Source organism: Macaca thibetana, chromosome 13 (genome assembly GCF_024542745.1).
Source record: "Macaca thibetana thibetana isolate TM-01 chromosome 13, ASM2454274v1, whole genome shotgun sequence".
Lineage (NCBI taxonomy): Eukaryota > Metazoa > Chordata > Mammalia > Primates > Cercopithecidae > Macaca > Macaca thibetana.
The window spans coordinates 50,756,307-50,774,883 of record NC_065590.1 but is presented as its reverse complement, the minus strand read 5'-3'; the positions used below and the strand labels follow the sequence as shown (position 1 = coordinate 50,774,883).

General features: G+C 45.7%; 3 protein-coding genes across 8 annotated transcripts in view; 2 read left to right on the top strand and 1 right to left on the bottom strand.

The window, feature by feature from the left end:
* EFEMP1 (EGF containing fibulin extracellular matrix protein 1) overlaps nucleotides 1–18,577 on the bottom strand; it is a 1,044,090-nt gene that overhangs the window by 293,769 nt on the left and 731,744 nt on the right. The gene's annotated exons all lie outside the window — the stretch shown is intronic.
* On the top strand, nucleotides 13,139–13,630 carry LOC126934154 (uncharacterized). Its single transcript, XM_050754689.1, has one exon. It carries the CDS (start codon nucleotides 13,139–13,141, stop codon nucleotides 13,628–13,630), a length of 492 nt encoding a protein of 163 aa, XP_050610646.1.
* The window catches only part of CCDC85A (coiled-coil domain containing 85A), a 195,365-nt gene continuing 190,825 nt past the window's right edge, over nucleotides 14,038–18,577 (top strand). For all 6 annotated transcript variants that reach the window (XM_050754684.1, XM_050754682.1, XM_050754681.1 and 3 more), the window contains exon 1: nucleotides 14,038–14,415. In XM_050754684.1, the coding sequence (XP_050610641.1) occupies nucleotides 14,146–14,415 (270 nt within the window). In that variant the 5' untranslated portion in view covers nucleotides 14,038–14,145. The remainder of the gene's footprint in view (nucleotides 14,416–18,577) is intronic.

Below are 18,577 nucleotides of genomic sequence, written 5' to 3'. Positions count from 1 at the left end.
TCAGATCTCAGGGATGAGCATTGAAAATATATATTTTAAGGCAAGGAAATTTATGCTTATTTTTCTAGCATAAAAAATTGCATTTCCACATCAGAGTCATGTTTGGTTTCTAAACCTGTTACCATAGCAGGAACTCTATTCCCCCAGACTTTCCTGGCTGCATTGTTTATATTTCTTGGCCAACAATATCTGAGCCTTTTTTTTTTTTACCCATTTGGAACTGCCATTTATTCCAACCCTTCACTTTGTGAAACATTTGTACATTGTACATGTGAAACTTATATGGGAAATTTTATATGCCTCCCCTCCACCTCTCCTTTTTTTTTTTTTTTTTTGGAGAAATAATAAAAGTAGGTTTTGTTTGTTTGCTTTCTGATGCCAGACGTATACCACTCATGTCCAGGCACTGCACATTCCTCTCCTAATTGTTGAACTTGAGAGCACCCTGTCTGTGGCTGGTAAACAGTGATTCATTCTGTGTGCTACACTTCTGCACAAGTGTCATTTCTGGGATGCAGTGCACACTGAATGCTTTCTCAGTTGTTATTTCTGTTTATCTCCCTGTTCATTTACATCATTCCTTGCATTGTGGACTCATGTTAGTTTGTCTTTTCCCTGTTTTTCCTTTTTGATTGTATTTGTTCTCTTATTCCTCATTCAGGGGAAATTGAATGTGTTGCACAGACCCACTGGTCCAGGGAAATCTGTGCTGCTTCCACTGAAAGGAATGGTTCAGTATTATACCCCTTACCTATGTAAGTCCCTTAAATCAGATGCTTGTCTGAGGAGCCACAGGTAAAAATTTAAAAGGTAGCTGCATTCTAACAATTTGTAAAGTGAAATAACATTTGTTGGGAGTAGCTCTAGGTAGTATATGGAGGCCAAAACCATGATCAGTCCGGAATCTCTGATGGGACTGAAGGAGGATGCAATGAATTGAATGAGCCACAAAGGCTGGGCTCTAAGGTACCTGATTCTAGAGAGGAGAGGAAGCCATTTTTTAGAGCAATGTAGATAGTAGGCAGGGCCACTGTTTGTGATTGCGTAGATTGAGCTCTACTCTAGGGTATCTAGCCTAGGGGCAGGTGGGGGCTGGAGTACAGCTGTGGCTCTCCATGCATCCTACTTATGATGGTTGATTTTATGTGTTAACTTGACTGGGTTACAGTAAATGCCCAGATACTTGGTTAAATATTATTCTGGGTGTGTCTGTGAGGGTGTTTCTGAATAAGATTAACATTTGAAGGTTGAGTAAAGCAGGTTGTCCTCCTTAAAATGGGTATGCCTCATCCAATCCATTGAAGACCTGACTAGAACAAAAAAAGGCAGAGGAAGGGAGATTTTGTGGTCTGAGTGTCCCCAAATTGGGACACTGGTCTTCTGCTTTTGTATTTGCACTGGAACTTACACTGTTGACTCTTCTGGTTCTCAGGTCTTAAGATTCTGACTAGAATTATACGCTTGACTTTCTTGATCTTCAGCTTGCTGACCGCAAATTTTGGGTCTTCTCAGCCTCTGTAATTGCATGAGTCAATTCCTTATAATACATCTCTCTCTCTGTTTCTCTGTCTGTCTGTCTCTCCCTCTCTCTCCATGTGTGTGTCCTATTGCTTGTGTTTCTCAGGAGAACCCAGACTAATACACTACTTGAGACACCACCTGAGGAAGGGGTGCTTTTTGCCAATTCACACAAAGCTTCCTTATGGACTACCTACGCCTGTAGTAGTAATTGGGGAGTTTGGTGTGCAGAGATGGGGAAGGGGGCCAATGACTACACCTTAAAATATTATGTCCCTCTTTACTCTCATGTAGTGTAGGGTTTGGCTGTGGTTTAAAGTTCTAGGTCTTAGCATGAGTCATGTAAAATGGGTGGTTCTTGGAACTCCAGAGTAATAGAAGCAATTAAGGGTTTTAGTCCCTCTGTTAGATTAGTAGTGAATCCTTGGAATACCTTTGCTGGTTGGAGAAAGACATAGCAAAATAGGGATGGGTGACATCCATAAAGAAATACTCACACATTGCATTTTGGTGTGGCAATTTGTACTTTTCAAAATGTGTTCCTTTTACTGTTTTGATACAAAGAGTTATGACTGACACTTATTTTCATTCTCGTTTTAAAGGTGTGAAAACAGAGCTGCAGAGGTGACACTTGGATGTCCCCCTGGCCAGGTGGTGACTAGAGGTCAGATCTCTTCTCTAGTTGAGTGGTTGTCCAGGTTCCTGGGCTCTTTCCACCCTGACCTACAGGCCTGACAGAGCCATCAAAACATGCGAGCCCTCTTTCTAAACATCTCACTTCTTGGAAAAAACAGAATGGTAAGCTCTGGAGCATACTTTCTTACAGAAGAAGCACTGGAGATCCTGGCTGGTATAGATTTTAATTTTTTTTTCCTGAGAAAATGGGCATGTAATTATATATTTTAACCATGTGTTTTACTCTCCCTGTCCAAGGTCTTTTCTAATTGCTGTAACGGCAAGAATCCACACATTAAAAATGTACACACACATATCTCTGGATAAACATGGGCACACTAATAACTATGAACACATATGGACCATTTTGTTCATCAGTTTTCTTAAAAAACACTCAAACTGCACAAACTCAGGGCACTGTGATATCAAACAGATTCCTGCAATAGAGGCTAAATGTGAGGTAACGTTTTCAGTAAATGACATACGGCCCCTTGCTAAGAATTATCATTGACATTCATCCACAACGGGTGGTGAAGGAGCAGCAGTGATATTACGAGGTGCTAGAGAATTCCTTTTGCCCTAGGGAGAAGATGAAAGTCAATGAACCAGAGAACCAATGATTTGTTTCTGTTTTGCTTTCAGCTGCTATCCAAATTGGTTTCACAATTTCTTGCACTTTTACATAACGCAGATTAAAGTAACACAGCCACACTTCCAACTCCAGAAATACCACCTCTGAGGAATGGTAAATTATACTTATGAGCATTAATAACAGGATCCTAAACCATCTTCTAAAGTTTTGTGATTCACCCACCATCTTAGGAAGGTTGGCTGAAGTTCTAGGCAAAGAATGTTTAAGAGAAAATGGCAGAAGCGGATCTCAGTCAACTCTTCAGGTTTATCTTTACTTGACCTGTCACTGCTTCCCAACTTTCCAGTTCTAGTTCACAGGGCTGCACTCTGTGAGAACCAGAAGTTTAATGAACACTCCCTTGCTCCGATGAGCTTATACTCTCCTTGAGGAGCTGAGATGCTTGCCAATGACAAGAGTGCTTTGTTTCCCCAGTCAAATTATCCTTGCATGTGATTGAGGTTTGGACAAGTTCATAGTAGAATTTCCCCCAAGCTAAGAAATTTCCTAAATTTTAAGGAATTTTTCTCTAGTTCACCAAGTCTCCATGGTACTGGCTTAGGTCAGCGCTTGCTAAACTCTGATGTGCTTACAAATCATCTGGAGATCTTGTCAAAAGGCAGATTCCATTCAGTAGTTCCAGGGTGGGGACAGACACTCTGAATTTATAACATGTCTTTAGTGAAGCTGATGCTGCCAGTCCACGGAACACAGGCTGCATAGTTAGGACCCAGAGTAAAGATCGCTTCTCAGGTACTCCATTTTTTTCCTGCTCTTTTATTTGATGCCACCTCCATGTGGCTAGGGTCCCTGCTCCCTACTGTTGCCATTTCTAGCTTCATCCTCCAACTATTGCTAAAACAGGTTTTAAAGTTGGTTTCCTCTCACTCAAGCCTGTGTCAAGTTCATTTAGCCAACCTTAGGTGGTCTAGCTTCTGAGAGAATGAGTTCTTTTGTAACCTTCTAGAGGATGTGTGTTGCTTTTAGGTTCTAAGGAACTTAGAATGAGTCTTCTAGAAAGCTGAAGTCCTTGGCTGCCCTGAATATTCCCCCCCAAAGATTGTGGTGGCCTTTGTCTCTCCTTCCTTGGGAATGTTTACTCACCGTGTATAGGAGATAACAGTAGCCCTAACATCTCATTCATAGATTCTGATGGGTAGACAAATGGCATAAATGCAAACAGGATTCATAGGATACTCCCAGGGACCCAAAGACCCAGAAATTAATGTGTGAATTATTGTTGCTGCCATGACTCCCACTGCAAAGAGAACAAATAAAGATTGTGTGAGGGAGGCAGGTACAGGGGTCCCACATGTTCTACTGACTGCATCAGAAATAGCCTTCAGTTACACATTTCCAGGGTCTCACTCCTGACCAATGGAATCAGAGTTCCTGAGGGGAATTTGTACTGGGATAAAGCACAGCATGGCCAGGAGCTCAGTAGGTGCTGATTAGCAAATACTTAAAACCTGCAATCCATCTATTCAATAAGAGTTACTGGGGACCTAGTACAGGTCAGGCATAACACCAACACAGCTCTTCCCCTCATGCCTTCCACAGCTGAAAGTAGAATATGAACAAACAAAATAGAAAATAACTGCAAATCATAAGTGGCATGAAGGAAACAGACAAGGTGATGAACTCAAGATGAAGCAGGTACTGTAGATAAGTCGGTCAGTGATAGTATATCTGGGGCAATGCCCTTGTGACTGAGATGTGAAGGTGTAGGAATTATCCAGCAGCATAGTAGTGCTTAGGCACAGAGCATCGTACGTGAACATCCCCAAGTGGGAAAGAGCATGTTTTGGGAACTTCTGTAGATGCGACCAGAGAAACAGGAATCAAGTTATGACTCCCTTCTATGAAAATTATCCTCCAATCAGGACTTCTTTCCCGGGTGACAAAAACACAGGGACTCCTTTTCTGTCACCGTCAGAACCTGTTCTTATTCTTGGCTTGCTCCACTCTGAATGGCTAAAACTTGGATCTCACTGCATATGCCACTGTGGACCCCGTTTGCCACTCCTTGAAGGCTGCCATGGAGGTCAGGGTCCTGAGAGCCACCTATAGTCCTCAAAGCACTCCTGCCTTTTCTGATGAAGGTGATCATCAGGATGCCACTCAACGTTAGCTGCATCTGTCTGGCCTGAGCCTCAGATTCCTATTCCGCAAAATGGAATAATAATGTCTGTTCCATAGATGGTTCCAAAAGATGATGTGCCTCATCCATGATAGTTCTTGTCCAGTCACAATACGGCCATGGCCCCTTGGAAGGTTTCATTCTGAAAGGCAATGAATGTACCTCAACTTTTGGGTTATCATTTATAACTTCTGATTATATGGGGGGCATTTGAAGCAAATGCCCTAGGGGTGATACTGATTGTGTCAGGGCCTGAACTGTTTGAGAAATAGGCAAGAGCAGACTCCCTAATCAAACTTGCACATCCTCAAGGCAGCTGATTTCTGTGTTAGGAGAAAAGCAATCTTTTTGAGCAAATGTGTGAAGAGGCATTTTCACTTCTGAGGCTCTTCATTAAGTCTATTTCAGGAATCTTAGCAAAGGAACTGAAAAATTCCAGATCCTATGGGGGTGGGATTGCCCTGGGACAAGCAGAAGCTGGCCAGGTCTGCCAAGAGTTTGCCTTGCAAGCCAGACCTGTTAGGCAGCCCCTGCTTTTCAGCATTTTCTTCCCTTCGATATTCTTGGAGTTATGGCTTCTCAAAAACACAAGTGACCAGGCGACCAGGCAATGGCTGTGTGGGTTGTTTGTGATCTGCAGGTCTTCCATATGGAGATCTCTTCAGGAAGCAGCCTTTCCTTTGTGCTTTCCCTGTGTGCACACAAGAATACGGGCACCCCAGAGACTGAGTTTCAGATCCATCTGAACAACCTTTACTGTGCTCCTATGGTAAACACTTTAGTTCCCAGGTGCATGCAGCAGAGAATTCATTCATGAATAAGACAGATCCCTGCCCTCTAAAAAGAAAATCAATAAGTATCCACCAGGTATAAAGTAAGAAAGACTGTGATAACTATACTAATACAGATAAAAACATAGTGCTTTGTTATAAATGGTGCTATATTAGTTTATTATTATGGTCACAAGCTTTGTGGCTTAAAACAACAGAAATTTATTCTCTCATATGTAGCCTAAAGTCTGAAATGAGTCTTATGAGGCAACAATCAGGGTGTCAGAAGGGCTAGGTTTTCTCTGGAGGCTCCAGGGAGAGTCCATTCCTTGACTCTTCCAGTATCTAGTGGCAGCTAGCATTCCCTGACTTGCAGCCACATCTCTCCAATCATAGACTCTGTGGTTCTTGGCTTCTCTTCTTCTTTGTGAAATCTCCTGCTTATAAAGAAATATGCAATTGCATTTTGGGCCCACCTGGATAAGGAAACATGCAATTGCATTTTGAGCCTATCTGGATAAGCTAAGGGAATCTTACCATTTTAAGATACTTAAAGTAATCACACCTACTAAGTCCTTTTTTGCTATACATGATAACAACCACAGGTTCTAAGGATGAGTTGGTGGTGGATACCTTTTGGATGGAGGGCATTATTCAGTCCACTACAGGTGCCACCCTCATTTTGCCACTCACCCCCCAAATAGTCTCCAGCTGTGCTGGCCAATATGGCAGCCACTAGTCACATGTAGCTACTGAGCACTTGAAAGGTGTCTGGTCTGAATTGAGATGTGTTGTAAGTGCAAGCTACACACTCCATTTTGAAGTGTTAATAAAAAAGTATAAATTTCTCGATAATGTGTATGTTGATTACATGTTGAAATAACATTTTAGATATGTTAGGTTAAATAAAATATATTATTAAAATTAGTATCACTTTTTTTTTACTTTTTAAATGCAACTACTAGACAATCTAAAATTACATGCGTGGCTTGCATTTGTGACTTGTATTATATTTCTACAGGGTGGTGTTCTATACTATCCACAACAGTAATTCTCAAATTGCTGCAATTAGAATCACATGGAGAGTTTTGAAATACCTAGTGTCCAGACTGTACCCCAGACAAACTAAATCTAGTGAGGGGTCTCTGAAACTCCCCAGGTAATTCCAATATGCAGCCAAGATTGACAGTTCATACAGTAGAGACCTGGAGGAAGGTTAATAGTAGTGATAGCATTACTGGTCCAGGGATTATTACACAGGGATATGCCAATTTTCTTTACAAACAACAAAAGATAGAGGCTCCTAAAGTACCCTCTGCTTTAGGCTTTTCTCTCATGCTTCAACCTACCCACAGAGTGTAGCTGTGATTCTAGGGTTGGGGAGGGGGCAGAACGCTGTTTCCATGAGGCAAAAGACACCTGACATCTTAACAATCTGAGAGGCAGGCTGGCTGGACCTCTCTTCTTTGGGTACTCCTGGTGGTTAGATAAACCTTTCCCTGGCCATTTCTGCCATAGTACCTGGGGGAACAAAATAGGATAAAGGGCAGCAAGCTCCTAAATGTTCAGTTTGTAGGGCTGGATAAGGCAAAGCACTTTGGGAGTAGGTCACAGTGTAAGCATCTTTGGGGGCATCCATCAATAACATCACCACTGGAGGTTTCTGTTTTTTTGGGGGCATTCTCAGCTACTTACTAGTTCCACACAATGGCTGTGTTCTCTGGATCTCAACTCAGAATTAGGTAACAAAGCTAAAATCGAATGTACTTCTATTGAGTTTTGAGGTATTGCCCGGGAAATTGGTTCTTGATGGAGCAAGATAGGGCGTTTCAGTGGCTGGCTGTGTTATTTGATGCAACACAGAAAAATGAGATAAACCTCAGCCTTGTTCGTATATATGATTACTTATGTCTGGCATCAACAGCAAATAAACTCATTGCCTGAAGTGCATTTTTGCAGAGAAGCTAACTTGTTAAAGCATCATATTATCCTACACTTAAACAATTTTGAAATATTAAAAAAAATTCTGAACTACATATCACTCTTCTAACTTCCAAAATAGCATATACTAAACAGTAATTATATTTTCAAAAGGAAGAGGTCTTTTGTGTGTGTTTGGATGGTGACCCAACCTAAACAAGGATATTTTAAAAAACCGGAATGAAGGCCCTTGGAAAACTTGTTCTCTTCTCCCTTCTTTCTTTCCTCCTTCCCTCCTGTATTTATTGAATATTAACTCTGTGTTAAGAAATAGACTTTGTCTCCAGGGATCTTAGGAGCTAAAAGAGGAAAAAGACATGGTCTTAGTCCATTTGTTCTGCTAAAGGTAAATACCTTAGACTGGATACTTTATAAATATTAGAAATGTATGTCTCATATTTCTGGGGGCTGGGAAGTCCAAGATCAAGAGTCCAGCAGATTCAGTGTCTGGCGAAGGCTCACTCTCTGCTTCACAGATGGCGCCTCTTACTGTGTCCTCACATGGTGGAAAGGCAAAAGGGGCAAAAAGGGACAAATGCTGTGTCCCCATCTGGTAGAAGAGAAGGGTGGGCAAAAAGGGACAAACTTGCTCTCTCAAGTCCTTTTATAAGGGCACTAATCCCATCCATGAGGTCAGAGCCCTCATAGCCTAATCACCTTCCCAAGGCCCCCTCTTAATGCCATCCCCTTAAGGTTTAAGTTTCAACATATGAATCTTGGAGGGACACATGTTCAAGCCAAAGCAGACACCAAAGTAAACGAGAGACAGAAAACATTATAGGGTCTATAATTGAAGACGAGACTCTTCTCCCCCTCCCCCTCTCCCTTCCTCTCTTTTCTGCCTTACTAAAAATGCCAGCAGTAACTTGCAAAGATACACACACATAGGGTTAAAAAGAAGAAATTGTGAGGGAGAAATTTGAAAGTGAGAAAATGATGGAAGTCAGGTTAGTTGACAAATTACATTCATTAAATTTTCTCTAAATTACTGAAGGTGGGCCACAAATTTAGATCTAACTTCCTAGAAGCCAGCGCAAAGAGGAATACATAACCAACTGCAAAACTCAGTGTCCATAGGATTAAAACTATGGACCACGGGTATTAGGTGCAGTCTTTATAAGGCATTATGGGGTGTCATAAGCAATGTCCTCAGTAACATCCCTAATGGCACCAAGGAGTTCTGTAGAGCATGACAAAAATCTGTACGGTTTGGAGAAAGCAGAAAACAGATAATATTAAATCCTGGCGGGAGTTAAACCCTTTTGTTGGGATTGGACTGGATTAGTCTGAGCCTCTGCTTATATTTTCCTACAATTCAGCATTCTATTTTAGGTACTGCACTAGAGGTATGCACTGGAGGTTATGGGAGTGGAGAGGGACACTCACCTTTGCCTCTGCCAGGGAAATGTGGGCTGATGCCAGCAATCTGGAGTAGATGATGCCTTTTGAAGGATCTGGTCAGAAGTTATTCAGAAGGAAAAGGCAAGGAAGGCACTCTATGCATGAGAAAAGAGCATCAGTGTGGCACAGAGGTACACTGAATGCTGACAGGGAGCTACAGGCAGTTTGGAACTGAAAAAGTATGAAATATGAGGCAAAGTATGGTAGAAGGTGGAGCTGAAAAAGTAGGTAAGCGTCAGACTGTGTCCATCTTATATGCTCTGCTAAGAAATGTAGCTTCACTCCAGAGAAAGGTACTGAGATGCCCCAAAGGGATTTAGGCAAGGGATTGTATATGCTAACTATTGCATTAATAATTCTGCACAATAAATCTCCCCAGAAGTAAGCAGCTTAAACAATAGTCTTGTTTTCTCACATGCAGATCTGTGAGTCTGTGAGCATGGCTCTGCTTCACGCTGCAGGTCTTCAGGTTGGCTGGTGTGGCTGAGTGTATGGCTCAGACTGAAGGAACGGCAGCTACCCAAGGTTAGCTCTTCTCCTGGTGTAGCGTGGAAAGTACAGATGGGTGAGTGGGCAGACAGATGCCTTTTGAGACCTCTTCAGAGAAGGGGTACATCATCAGGTGCACACACATGTGTTAGTACAGCAAGTCATATGCTTGCAATACGATTCCCAATCCCAGTGAGGCGGGGAGAAAAACTGTTCTCTGTAGCGGAGGACTACAATGCCACATGGTGGAGGGGGATGTTAATTATTATTATTATTATTTTTTTTTTTTTTTGACACGGAGTCTCGCTATGTCACCCAGGCTGGAGTGCAGTGGCACGACCTGGGCTCACTGCAAGCTCTGCCTCCCGGGTTCACGCCATTCTTCCATCTCAGCCTCCCGAGTAGCTGGGACTATAGGTGCCTGACACCACACCCGGCTATGTTTTTTTGTATTTTTAGTAGAGATGGGTTTCACCATGTTATCCAGGATGGTCTAGATCTCCTAACCTCGTGATCCGCCTGCCTTGGCCTCCCAAAATGCTGGGATTACAGGCATGAGCCACCACACCCAGCCGATGTTAATTCATTTTATAGGGAGGTTGTGAAAAATTATCAGCAATAATTCAATCTATCTTGGGGTAAAGCAGCTAGACTTGACTTTTTATGACTAGAGATGATTCACTTCGGAAGTTGTGTGGAAAGCAGATCTGAGAGAGGTGATGCTGTAGTCAGAGGGACCAGTGAGGGGGTTTAGGTGAGACTTAGTGAGAACCTAGGCTGGGCAACAGTGAGCTGGGATGAAATAGAGTTGACTCAAAAAAATCATATGACATAAAACCATCAGGACTAAAGACTTAGGGTCATTTATGGCTGGTTTTCAGAAACCTCCATTTAACTTACCTGGAGTTCAGATTGCATAAGAAACTGCTAAGGTTTGCATAAGAAACTGTTAGTTGCCTACCTAATATCCATTTTATTCTTTCTTATTAAAACAACCCAGATTTTACTTGTGACAATAATATACCCAACTTTAACAAATGTCCTAGCTTCCCTTGTAGCTGGGAGGTGATCATATGGTAAGCTCTGCCTATTAGAACATAAACAAAATTAACTGGGTCAATTACCAGGAAAACTTTTTTTTTTTTTTTCCCTGAGACGGGGTCTCACTCTGTTGCCCAGACTGGAGTGCAGTGGCACGATCTATTGGCCGGCTGCTCTCAAACTCCTGACCTCAAATGATCCACTCACCTCGGTCGCCCAAAGTGCTGGGATTACAGGCATGAGCCACCACCCCCGGCCACCAGGAAAACTTTTTAAAGGGGCATGTACTCCTTTGCAGTTGTTATTACCTTCTTCCTGCCTTACATGTAGCTGGATGGCTAGAATTCCAACAGCCATGTTATGGACATGAGGCAATCATGCCAAAGGGGACTGAGCAGAGAGAAGGAACCTAAGATTTTTACCACCTCATGAAGACACCATACCAGCCCTCAGCTGCCTCTCTTTAGAATACCACGTAGGTGAAAAAAAAATAAGTGATTTTTTTAAAGTGACTGTTTTTTGAGTTTCTGTTTTTAGCAGTCAAGTGAAGCTCCTGACACCATATATGACCTTAGCAACATGAAGCAACATTATTCATTCATGCAGAAAATTATTATTCTGAATCAATGACCAAAATTAGAAACATCAAAACCTTAAGATGATGTAGCTCAACCGTAAGCCACTGCTAGTGTATATAATTTGCAGAGAGTTTTTTTTTTTTTTTTTTCCTTCTTCCTTGTCCTCCCAACACAAGTCTAATTTCTCCTCTCAGCCATCTATCTCTCATGTCCATTAGGTGCTAACTGATCAGAGGGAGTTAGGAGAGAAGGGGCTGGCTGTTTGATTTTAGAATAGGGCTCTTGAAGAACCCGTGATAGAGGAATACACAGAAGTCCTGGTTCCTATTTCTAGACAAGAGGCTGCCCAGTGTAGTATGTAATATCAGTAATAATAAGGTTGCATTTCTGTAGGGTTGCTCGATCAAGCACTTCACGTATATCATATCATTAGCTGCCCTAGGGCCAGTAAGGTCGGATGATTTGTTCAAGGACAAGAACTAACATGTAACAGAGATAGGACTTATCTTTTTCTGACCTTCACTTTCCTTTTCTGTGACAAAATCGGTCTTAGGAACTGTGTTGAGCAGAGCCTTCTGTGGGCATGAGAGCCGCTTGGAGGTGTCAAAGAAAAATTGTATCCAATATAGTTAAACAGACAAGGGGGATTTATTCAAGACTACTGCAATAGGGAAGAGAGAGAGGGAGGCAGAGTCAACTCCACCGAAACAGGAGGGGAGCTAGTAGAAGAGTAGTGGAGGAGATTAGGGTGGGAAGTTGGTCAGTGTAATGAGGCCATTTGTGTTTCCTAGTTGGAACTTATTAGTTAGGCTCCTGCTTTCCACAAACACTGGGAGATAGGGACCCTCTTTTCCCTCATGATTATATTTCAAAGGGATGCCTCACAGATCCCTGAGAAAGATCCCCAGGCTGTGAAACCCAGCAAGAGGCTAAGAGATTTACATATCACAGGGTCAGAGGAAACATTCATCAATGGAAGTTTGCTGAAGTAAATGCTCTGAGAAAAGGAAGGTCAGGGGCCTACACTTAGGAAGAAACCTGTCTAAAGCTTAGTCAAGCTGAGGGGAATGTTAAGGGCCTTCTTGGTCACAGTAAGCAGTACCACCTCTCCTTGCCTCTCCTGGGAGCCAGGTCTCAGTGTCCCCAATAGAGGACACACACTGACCGGCGGGTGAAGGGACTGATTTCGATTCTCATCCTACCAGATAGAGATTATTCTCTCTGCACCCGGGTTAACTGAAACCCGGTGGGGTAGATCCCTGCCATTTTCTGGCCCTGTCCCCCGCTGGAAATAACATGCCAGTCAAGGGCATCCACCTCTTTAGGCAAAAGCATGTTTTCAGCCCAGAGAGGATTCCACCCAACTTTACAAGAGGATAGCCCAAAGATAGAAGCCAGGGACTCAGACTTCCTCCTTCCAGAAATAACCATCATAAAAAAGCCGACCCAGTAAACGCCTGGCAGCCTGCGGCATAGAAGAAAATGGAAATCTCCTTGGCTGGCATTTCAGCTTGCCTGAGGGGGCTTGCTTTGCTCCGAGGGGAGGTGACTGTGCTGACCTTAAAATCCAGGTTTCAGGAAGCAGGAGATGAAGGTATTTTATTTTCGCCTAAAGGCTTTGATATTTTTCAAATAAAAATTTAAAAGATCCAGTACCTTCTCCTGAAGCTTCTTCATAGAGTAGTGAGTTTTTAGAAAAGACAAAGGGCTAGGGGGTGGGGCGAGGGTGGGAGGTGAGGATGGGTAGTCCCTAAAGAGCAGTGCCCTGAAGCCTCTTTTTCCCCTTTTCAGACCATTTGGATTTTCTCAAGCTACCCCTTCCCCCAACCCTCGTTTTTGCCATTTGCTGCTTCTCCCATTCTCCAAAGTGCAAACAACTGGTTATCCCTCAGGTCCTGCTACACTATCTTTCCTGATGCCCTATCCCTCCAAATACCAAGCACCTCGCATTTGGGTCAGCAGCTGTTTCCCCCGCCTGGTGACAAGCGCGGTCACCAGGACAGAGGACAGAGGAGGGAGCTTCTTCCGCCACACGGTGGCGCGCGCGAGCCTCCCAAAGCCCGGGCGGCCACAGCTCCGCACTTTCTCCCCATTCCAGCCCCACCCGCACCCGGGAGCAGAAGGAGCCGCGCCTCCAGCCCTCCCGGGCTGGACAGCGGGGAGCGCACCTCGGGGGCCCGGACAGCGGTCGAGTGGCAGCTGCGTCCAGCCCATGCGGGAGCTGCTGCGGGTTACGGGTGGCCCCAGCTCCAGGCTCCTCCTCCAGCCGGTCCCCCACCCTCCACCCCTTCTCGACTCAGCTCTGCAAATCGAAGGCTTCCCGGAGCAGCCTAGGAGCGGCCGCGGGCGCAGCGAAGGCGACAGGAGGAGCGCAGCAGCCTTTGGGCAGCCACCGCAGCGTCGCTAGAGTAGCCGGGGAGGCGCCGCGGAGCCGGGCGCGCCCTCCACGCTAGGAGAGGGGAGAAGCCGGGGGCTGCAGCTGGGCAAGGGGGAGGAAAGTGCGTGTGCGTGCGCGCCTGTGTGCAAGGCAGAGAGTGCGGGGGGCGACAGTCTCGGCTTAGGGCGGAGGAGAGGGCAGGGGAACGGGGGTGCAGCTCCCCCGCCGTCCCCGAGGTTTTCCCGCGGCTGCCCCGGGCTTCCCAGCGCCCCTCACCATGGACTTGCTCGGAGTTGGGACGGGCCTCAGTAGCAGCGAGCGGCTGGCTGCCGGGCCCTGGGGGAGCGCGGGCGCGCGCGCGGGGATGGCGAGGTAGGATGGCCACCCAGCGCGACCCCCGCCGCCCCAACCCAGCGGCCCCTGGGCGGTGCCGCTGACTCGCCGGAGCGCACAGGGGTGTGGGCGGAGGCGGCCCCGCCGCGCCCGCGCCTTCGGGAGTCGCCTCGCCTCTTCCACCCACTTGCACCTGCCACCGCGCGGATACCATGTCGAAGGCGGCCGGAGGCGCGGCGGCGGCGGCGGCGGCGGCGGAAAGTTGTTCCCCAGCCGCGGCCGGCTCGACCACAGCCGCGCCCGTGGAGGACCTGTCCAAAGTGTCAGACGAGGAGCTGCTGCAGTGGAGCAAGGAGGAGCTGATCCGCAGCCTGCGGCGCGCCGAGGCGGAGAAGGTGAGCGCGATGCTGGACCACAGCAACCTCATCCGCGAGGTGAACCGCCGCCTGCAGCTGCACCTCGGCGAGATCCGCGGCCTCAAGGTGAGCGCGGGCCAGGTGGGGAGGCGCGGCGCGGCTGGGAGCGGGGTGCCCCGGGGAGGCGGGGCCAGGCAAACTTTCCCTCCCTCCCTCAACAGGTGATCCTTCCCTTCTCCCGGTCGGCACCCCCTGCCCCCAGTCCCTGTGAAACTTTTCCAAACTTTGGAGGCGTCTGCTCCCCTCTTCTCCCCAACACGGGGCGCGCCAGTGTCTGGCTGTTCGCGGTGCACTGCGGCGGGAGGCGCGGACGCGGAGGACACTGGAAAGCAGGCAGGGAGGTGAAGGGCACACTGACCTTTGATTTCTTAGGGAGGTTGGAAAATCAGTGCTTGGGGAGCCGGGTTTCAGTCAGTCAGGGGGAAAGGCCAGGGAGGGGGTGAGTCCAGGAGATCTTCGCCTTGGAGGGTCGGGGATGCGGCTGCTCTGGGCCAGCAGCTCTTGGGCGGGCAGAGGGCGAGGAAAGGGCGCCACTGCCAGGGAGAGCGGCTGGCGGGGTGCCCGGGAGAAGCAGCGGGCGCCACCCTCAGAGCTGTCTTGTGTCACCGGGTACATAGGAGTTCAAGCTCTGCCTTCACGCTTCTACCGACTCCTGTGCTTTCCCTCTCCCAGAGTTTGGAAGGCGTCGCCTGGAGTTGCCTTACTCCCCTTCCCATTTAACCCTAGGTTGACTGGGGGAAAGGGGAGGAGCAAAGAGACTCAGTGTGGAAGGAGCAGGGTTTTGACAGAGTACCCCAGGTGTTGGTCAGTGATCTTTCTTTTTGAGCCAGCCCCCCTGCCACCTTCTTCTAGGAAAAGAGGGGAAACGGCCCCCGTCCCCCCAAGCTCACTAACTTTCTTTTCTCCTTGGAGAGGGCCAGGTCTGGAGCAGTGTGCCTGCCCAGCTGCAGTACACGGGTGGCCGGGAACCGCCCTGCTGGGGAGCACCGCAAACTTCCTCTCCTTCCAGCTAGCGCTGGTGCCTCCTGGTATTCCTTCCTCTCATTGTTTTGCTTTGTTTATAGGAAGCCAGACACAAACGAGATCAGTGCAGGGACTTCAGGGAGCAAATTCCCGAAGGCACAGGCTGTTCTTTTCCCCTTTCCACTCCCATCCCCACATATCAGGCAGTAGATGCTGTTCCTGAATTGCCTCAGTGCTCCAGCTCTGGGTTCCGGGGCAAGGAAGAGTGGGAAGGGTAGAATGCCCAAGGCTCACCTACGTGCTGGGCCCAGTTCAGGTGGAGATGGCCTTCTCCTGAGGCCGGAACTCATTGTCATATAGTCCCTAGAGTGGGTGCAGGTAGGAATATTCCTCCAGTCAGAAAAATCCCAAGGCTTGCTCTCTCTTTTGGTTTAATTCATTACTAACAGAGTATTTATTAAGTGCCAGGCTCTTTGGGGAATAGAGGCAGGCTAATGTAGTAGGAAGATGATCTCAGAGGTGAGTGAATTCTAGAAACCTCATTTGCCAGGAGGGTGAGCTTGGGTAATTACTTTCTCAGATCCTCATTTTATTCACCAATACAATGCAATGATAACTATTTCTGAGGGTGTTATGACAAGTTATGATTATGTGGGGGAAGGTTTAATACTTGACTATAAAATGGTAGTTACTGTCATCAGGAAAGGACTTACAAATCTATGGCTGTGTGTCTCCAAGATTTTGGTTTCTTAGGCAGAGCTGGACAAGGGGACATTAGTTTGTCACCCTCTAATTTGAGCTTCTTCCATGGTCTGAACCATCGTGTGATTTAGAAGAGTCGGAAGAGTTACTATTAAATGTTTTAATAGTATGGAGCACCAAAATAATAGCTCAGAAACACTTGAAATTTCCTTTAGTTTGTGTGGATTGACTGTGTGTGAGGGTCTATGTGTGGGTAGGGGAGGGGGGTGGTAGAGTGGGTTGGTAGAGTGCCTGGGCTTCATTCCAGTAGCTTCATGTAGAGAAGTAGCTATTAGGTCAGCTAAGGGCACTTACACCCAAGTAGGAAAGTCTCCTCGTGATCTAGATTCATGACCTGGCATTAAAAGACTTTCCAGTCTACTTCCTTATCAAGTTCAGAAATGATGGGGGCAGGTTGCTTTCTGATGCAGCCTCTACTCTTCTCATGTCATCCCTGTGCTGCTGCAAGGAGCAGACTCCCAGGCTTCTGACTCAGCCCTGAATGTGCTGTGGTTTTACTCTTCGGAGAGGCCAGCCTTCTCCCTTCCCTGTTTTATTTTGGCTTAGAGCTTCCTTGGACACCATAGTAATCCATAAATGTGGTTGACTGAATAAATGATAGGTACGTTTATTTATTTTGGCTTAACTGGAAGAAAAGAAGAACTGTTTTTGTTGTTGTTGTTGTTGTTATGGAGGGGGGTGCATCTGAGGGCTTGGTACTCTCTGAGAACTACATATGTGGGGGAATTAAGACCGTGATACTTTTTCTTTTCTATGCCTCTTTTTATGAGCTGACTTTGAAATTGCATCTAAATATTTGTAAGGCTACTAGGTGTTATTGTAGCTGTGGACACAGGAGATGACAGCATCAGTTCTTTACTTCTCAGGGGCCTGTGGCTGGGTCCTAGCACTGATTGACTTGTTTGTGTTTAAATATTTGGGAGGCAGGGCAGCGTAGGGGCCCCAAGAAGTGGAAAGATAAAGGATTTGGATTCTGACAATTTGGGCAGCTTTGGCAAACTGTTAAACTCTCTGTCCCTTGGTTTCCTCATCTGCTCGTGGAGATTTTAATTCCACATGAGGTTTTATGAGGATGAAATATACCCTAGATGAAGAAACCCCAGTGAGGTTAGATAGTTTTCTCAAGGTCAGACAGACATAAAGTGTTCAAAATCGGCCTGCATTCCTTTTCTTTTGGCTAGTTGACATTCTTTGCTTAGGATGTGTGGTCCTGGAAGGGGTGGAGAAGGGAGATTCTAGTTAGGGTTATGTTGTAAGGAACTGGATTCCTGAGAACCATGTCTTCCGACTGCTGAGCATATACCAACACTTCAGGCTGCTCTGACCCAGTATGCCGGTTGGGGGCCAATTTGGGGATGAATCTCTGTAGATTTATTTTCTGCATTGCATTAATTTCCCTCATTGGTTCCTAACCCAACCACCCACCTGCCCACCACCCTGCTCTGCAATGAAGCAAAATAACAAATTAAAACAATTATTTAACTGTAGATACAGTACTTGATAGTCTTCAGGCATAAGATTGAAATACTGGTTGGTGTGCTATGAAGTGGACTTAAAGTTTTTAAAGTCCACTTAGACACTTGGATAATATCTGGTGGCCTATGGCAATGTTAAAAGGACACCTAGTGTTCTGCAAAAGAAAGCCCAAGTCTTAATGAGGCAGGTTTGAAGAAGCTGGATCACAAGGTTATTATCAAGCTGGCTGCTTAGCTGTTCATCAGAAGGCAAAGGAAATAGCTCAGAACTGAATAGTAAATAATATTCTCAAGAAAACTAATAATAGAAAGAAGGAACTGTGATATAGAAAAGGAAGTGGGCCAGTACCCGCTCCTATCTCCTCCATCTGGAGTGCTGAGAAGTGTATGTTTCACTCCTTTTGGAAAAGGCATTAGCTCCGTGAAGTCCTGCGTAGCACCAGTCCTGTTTACTTTCCAGCTCTAGAGAAATCAGAAATAGCTGTAGCATAGTCAAAGGGAATTATTTTCATATGAAAATTTATTTAGATGAAAGAGAACATGACTTGAACTTTCTATCAAATACCAGGATTAAACTAAATGTTGAATAATTTTTGGAGCTTAGAAAGATTAATTTTGTGTATTATTGTTTTCTCCAAATATCCACAGCTTCTGATTTCCTCTAAAGCATCAATATCAAGGGATAGTTTATTCTCTTAGTACTGTAGACTCTGACAGTAGCTAGTGCTTGCTGAAAAGAATAGGAAATTCTTCTCAATAGCTATAGCTGTAGCCTGTTTTGGCCAGAGGCCTGGGGCTTTATATGGCTGATCAGTCCATAAACACATATTGAGTGTCCACTGTATGCAAAACACCATGCCAGATATGTTGCATATTCAAAGACTTTTGGAATAGACCCTGCCCTCCAGAAGCTAAGATGTCCACATTAGAAAGGAGAAAAAAATGGATGCCCAGTGATTGTTCTAGCTAGAGTGTGATACAGGCCTTAAACAGTGAGTGGGAAAGTTACTTCATTCATTCATCCGTGG

Bases quoted from the DNA above. Each gene is read 5' to 3' on its own strand.
- LOC126934154 (XM_050754689.1), top strand. From the start codon at position 13,139: ATGCCCTATCCCTCCAAATACCAAGCACCTCGCATTTGGGTCAGCAGC.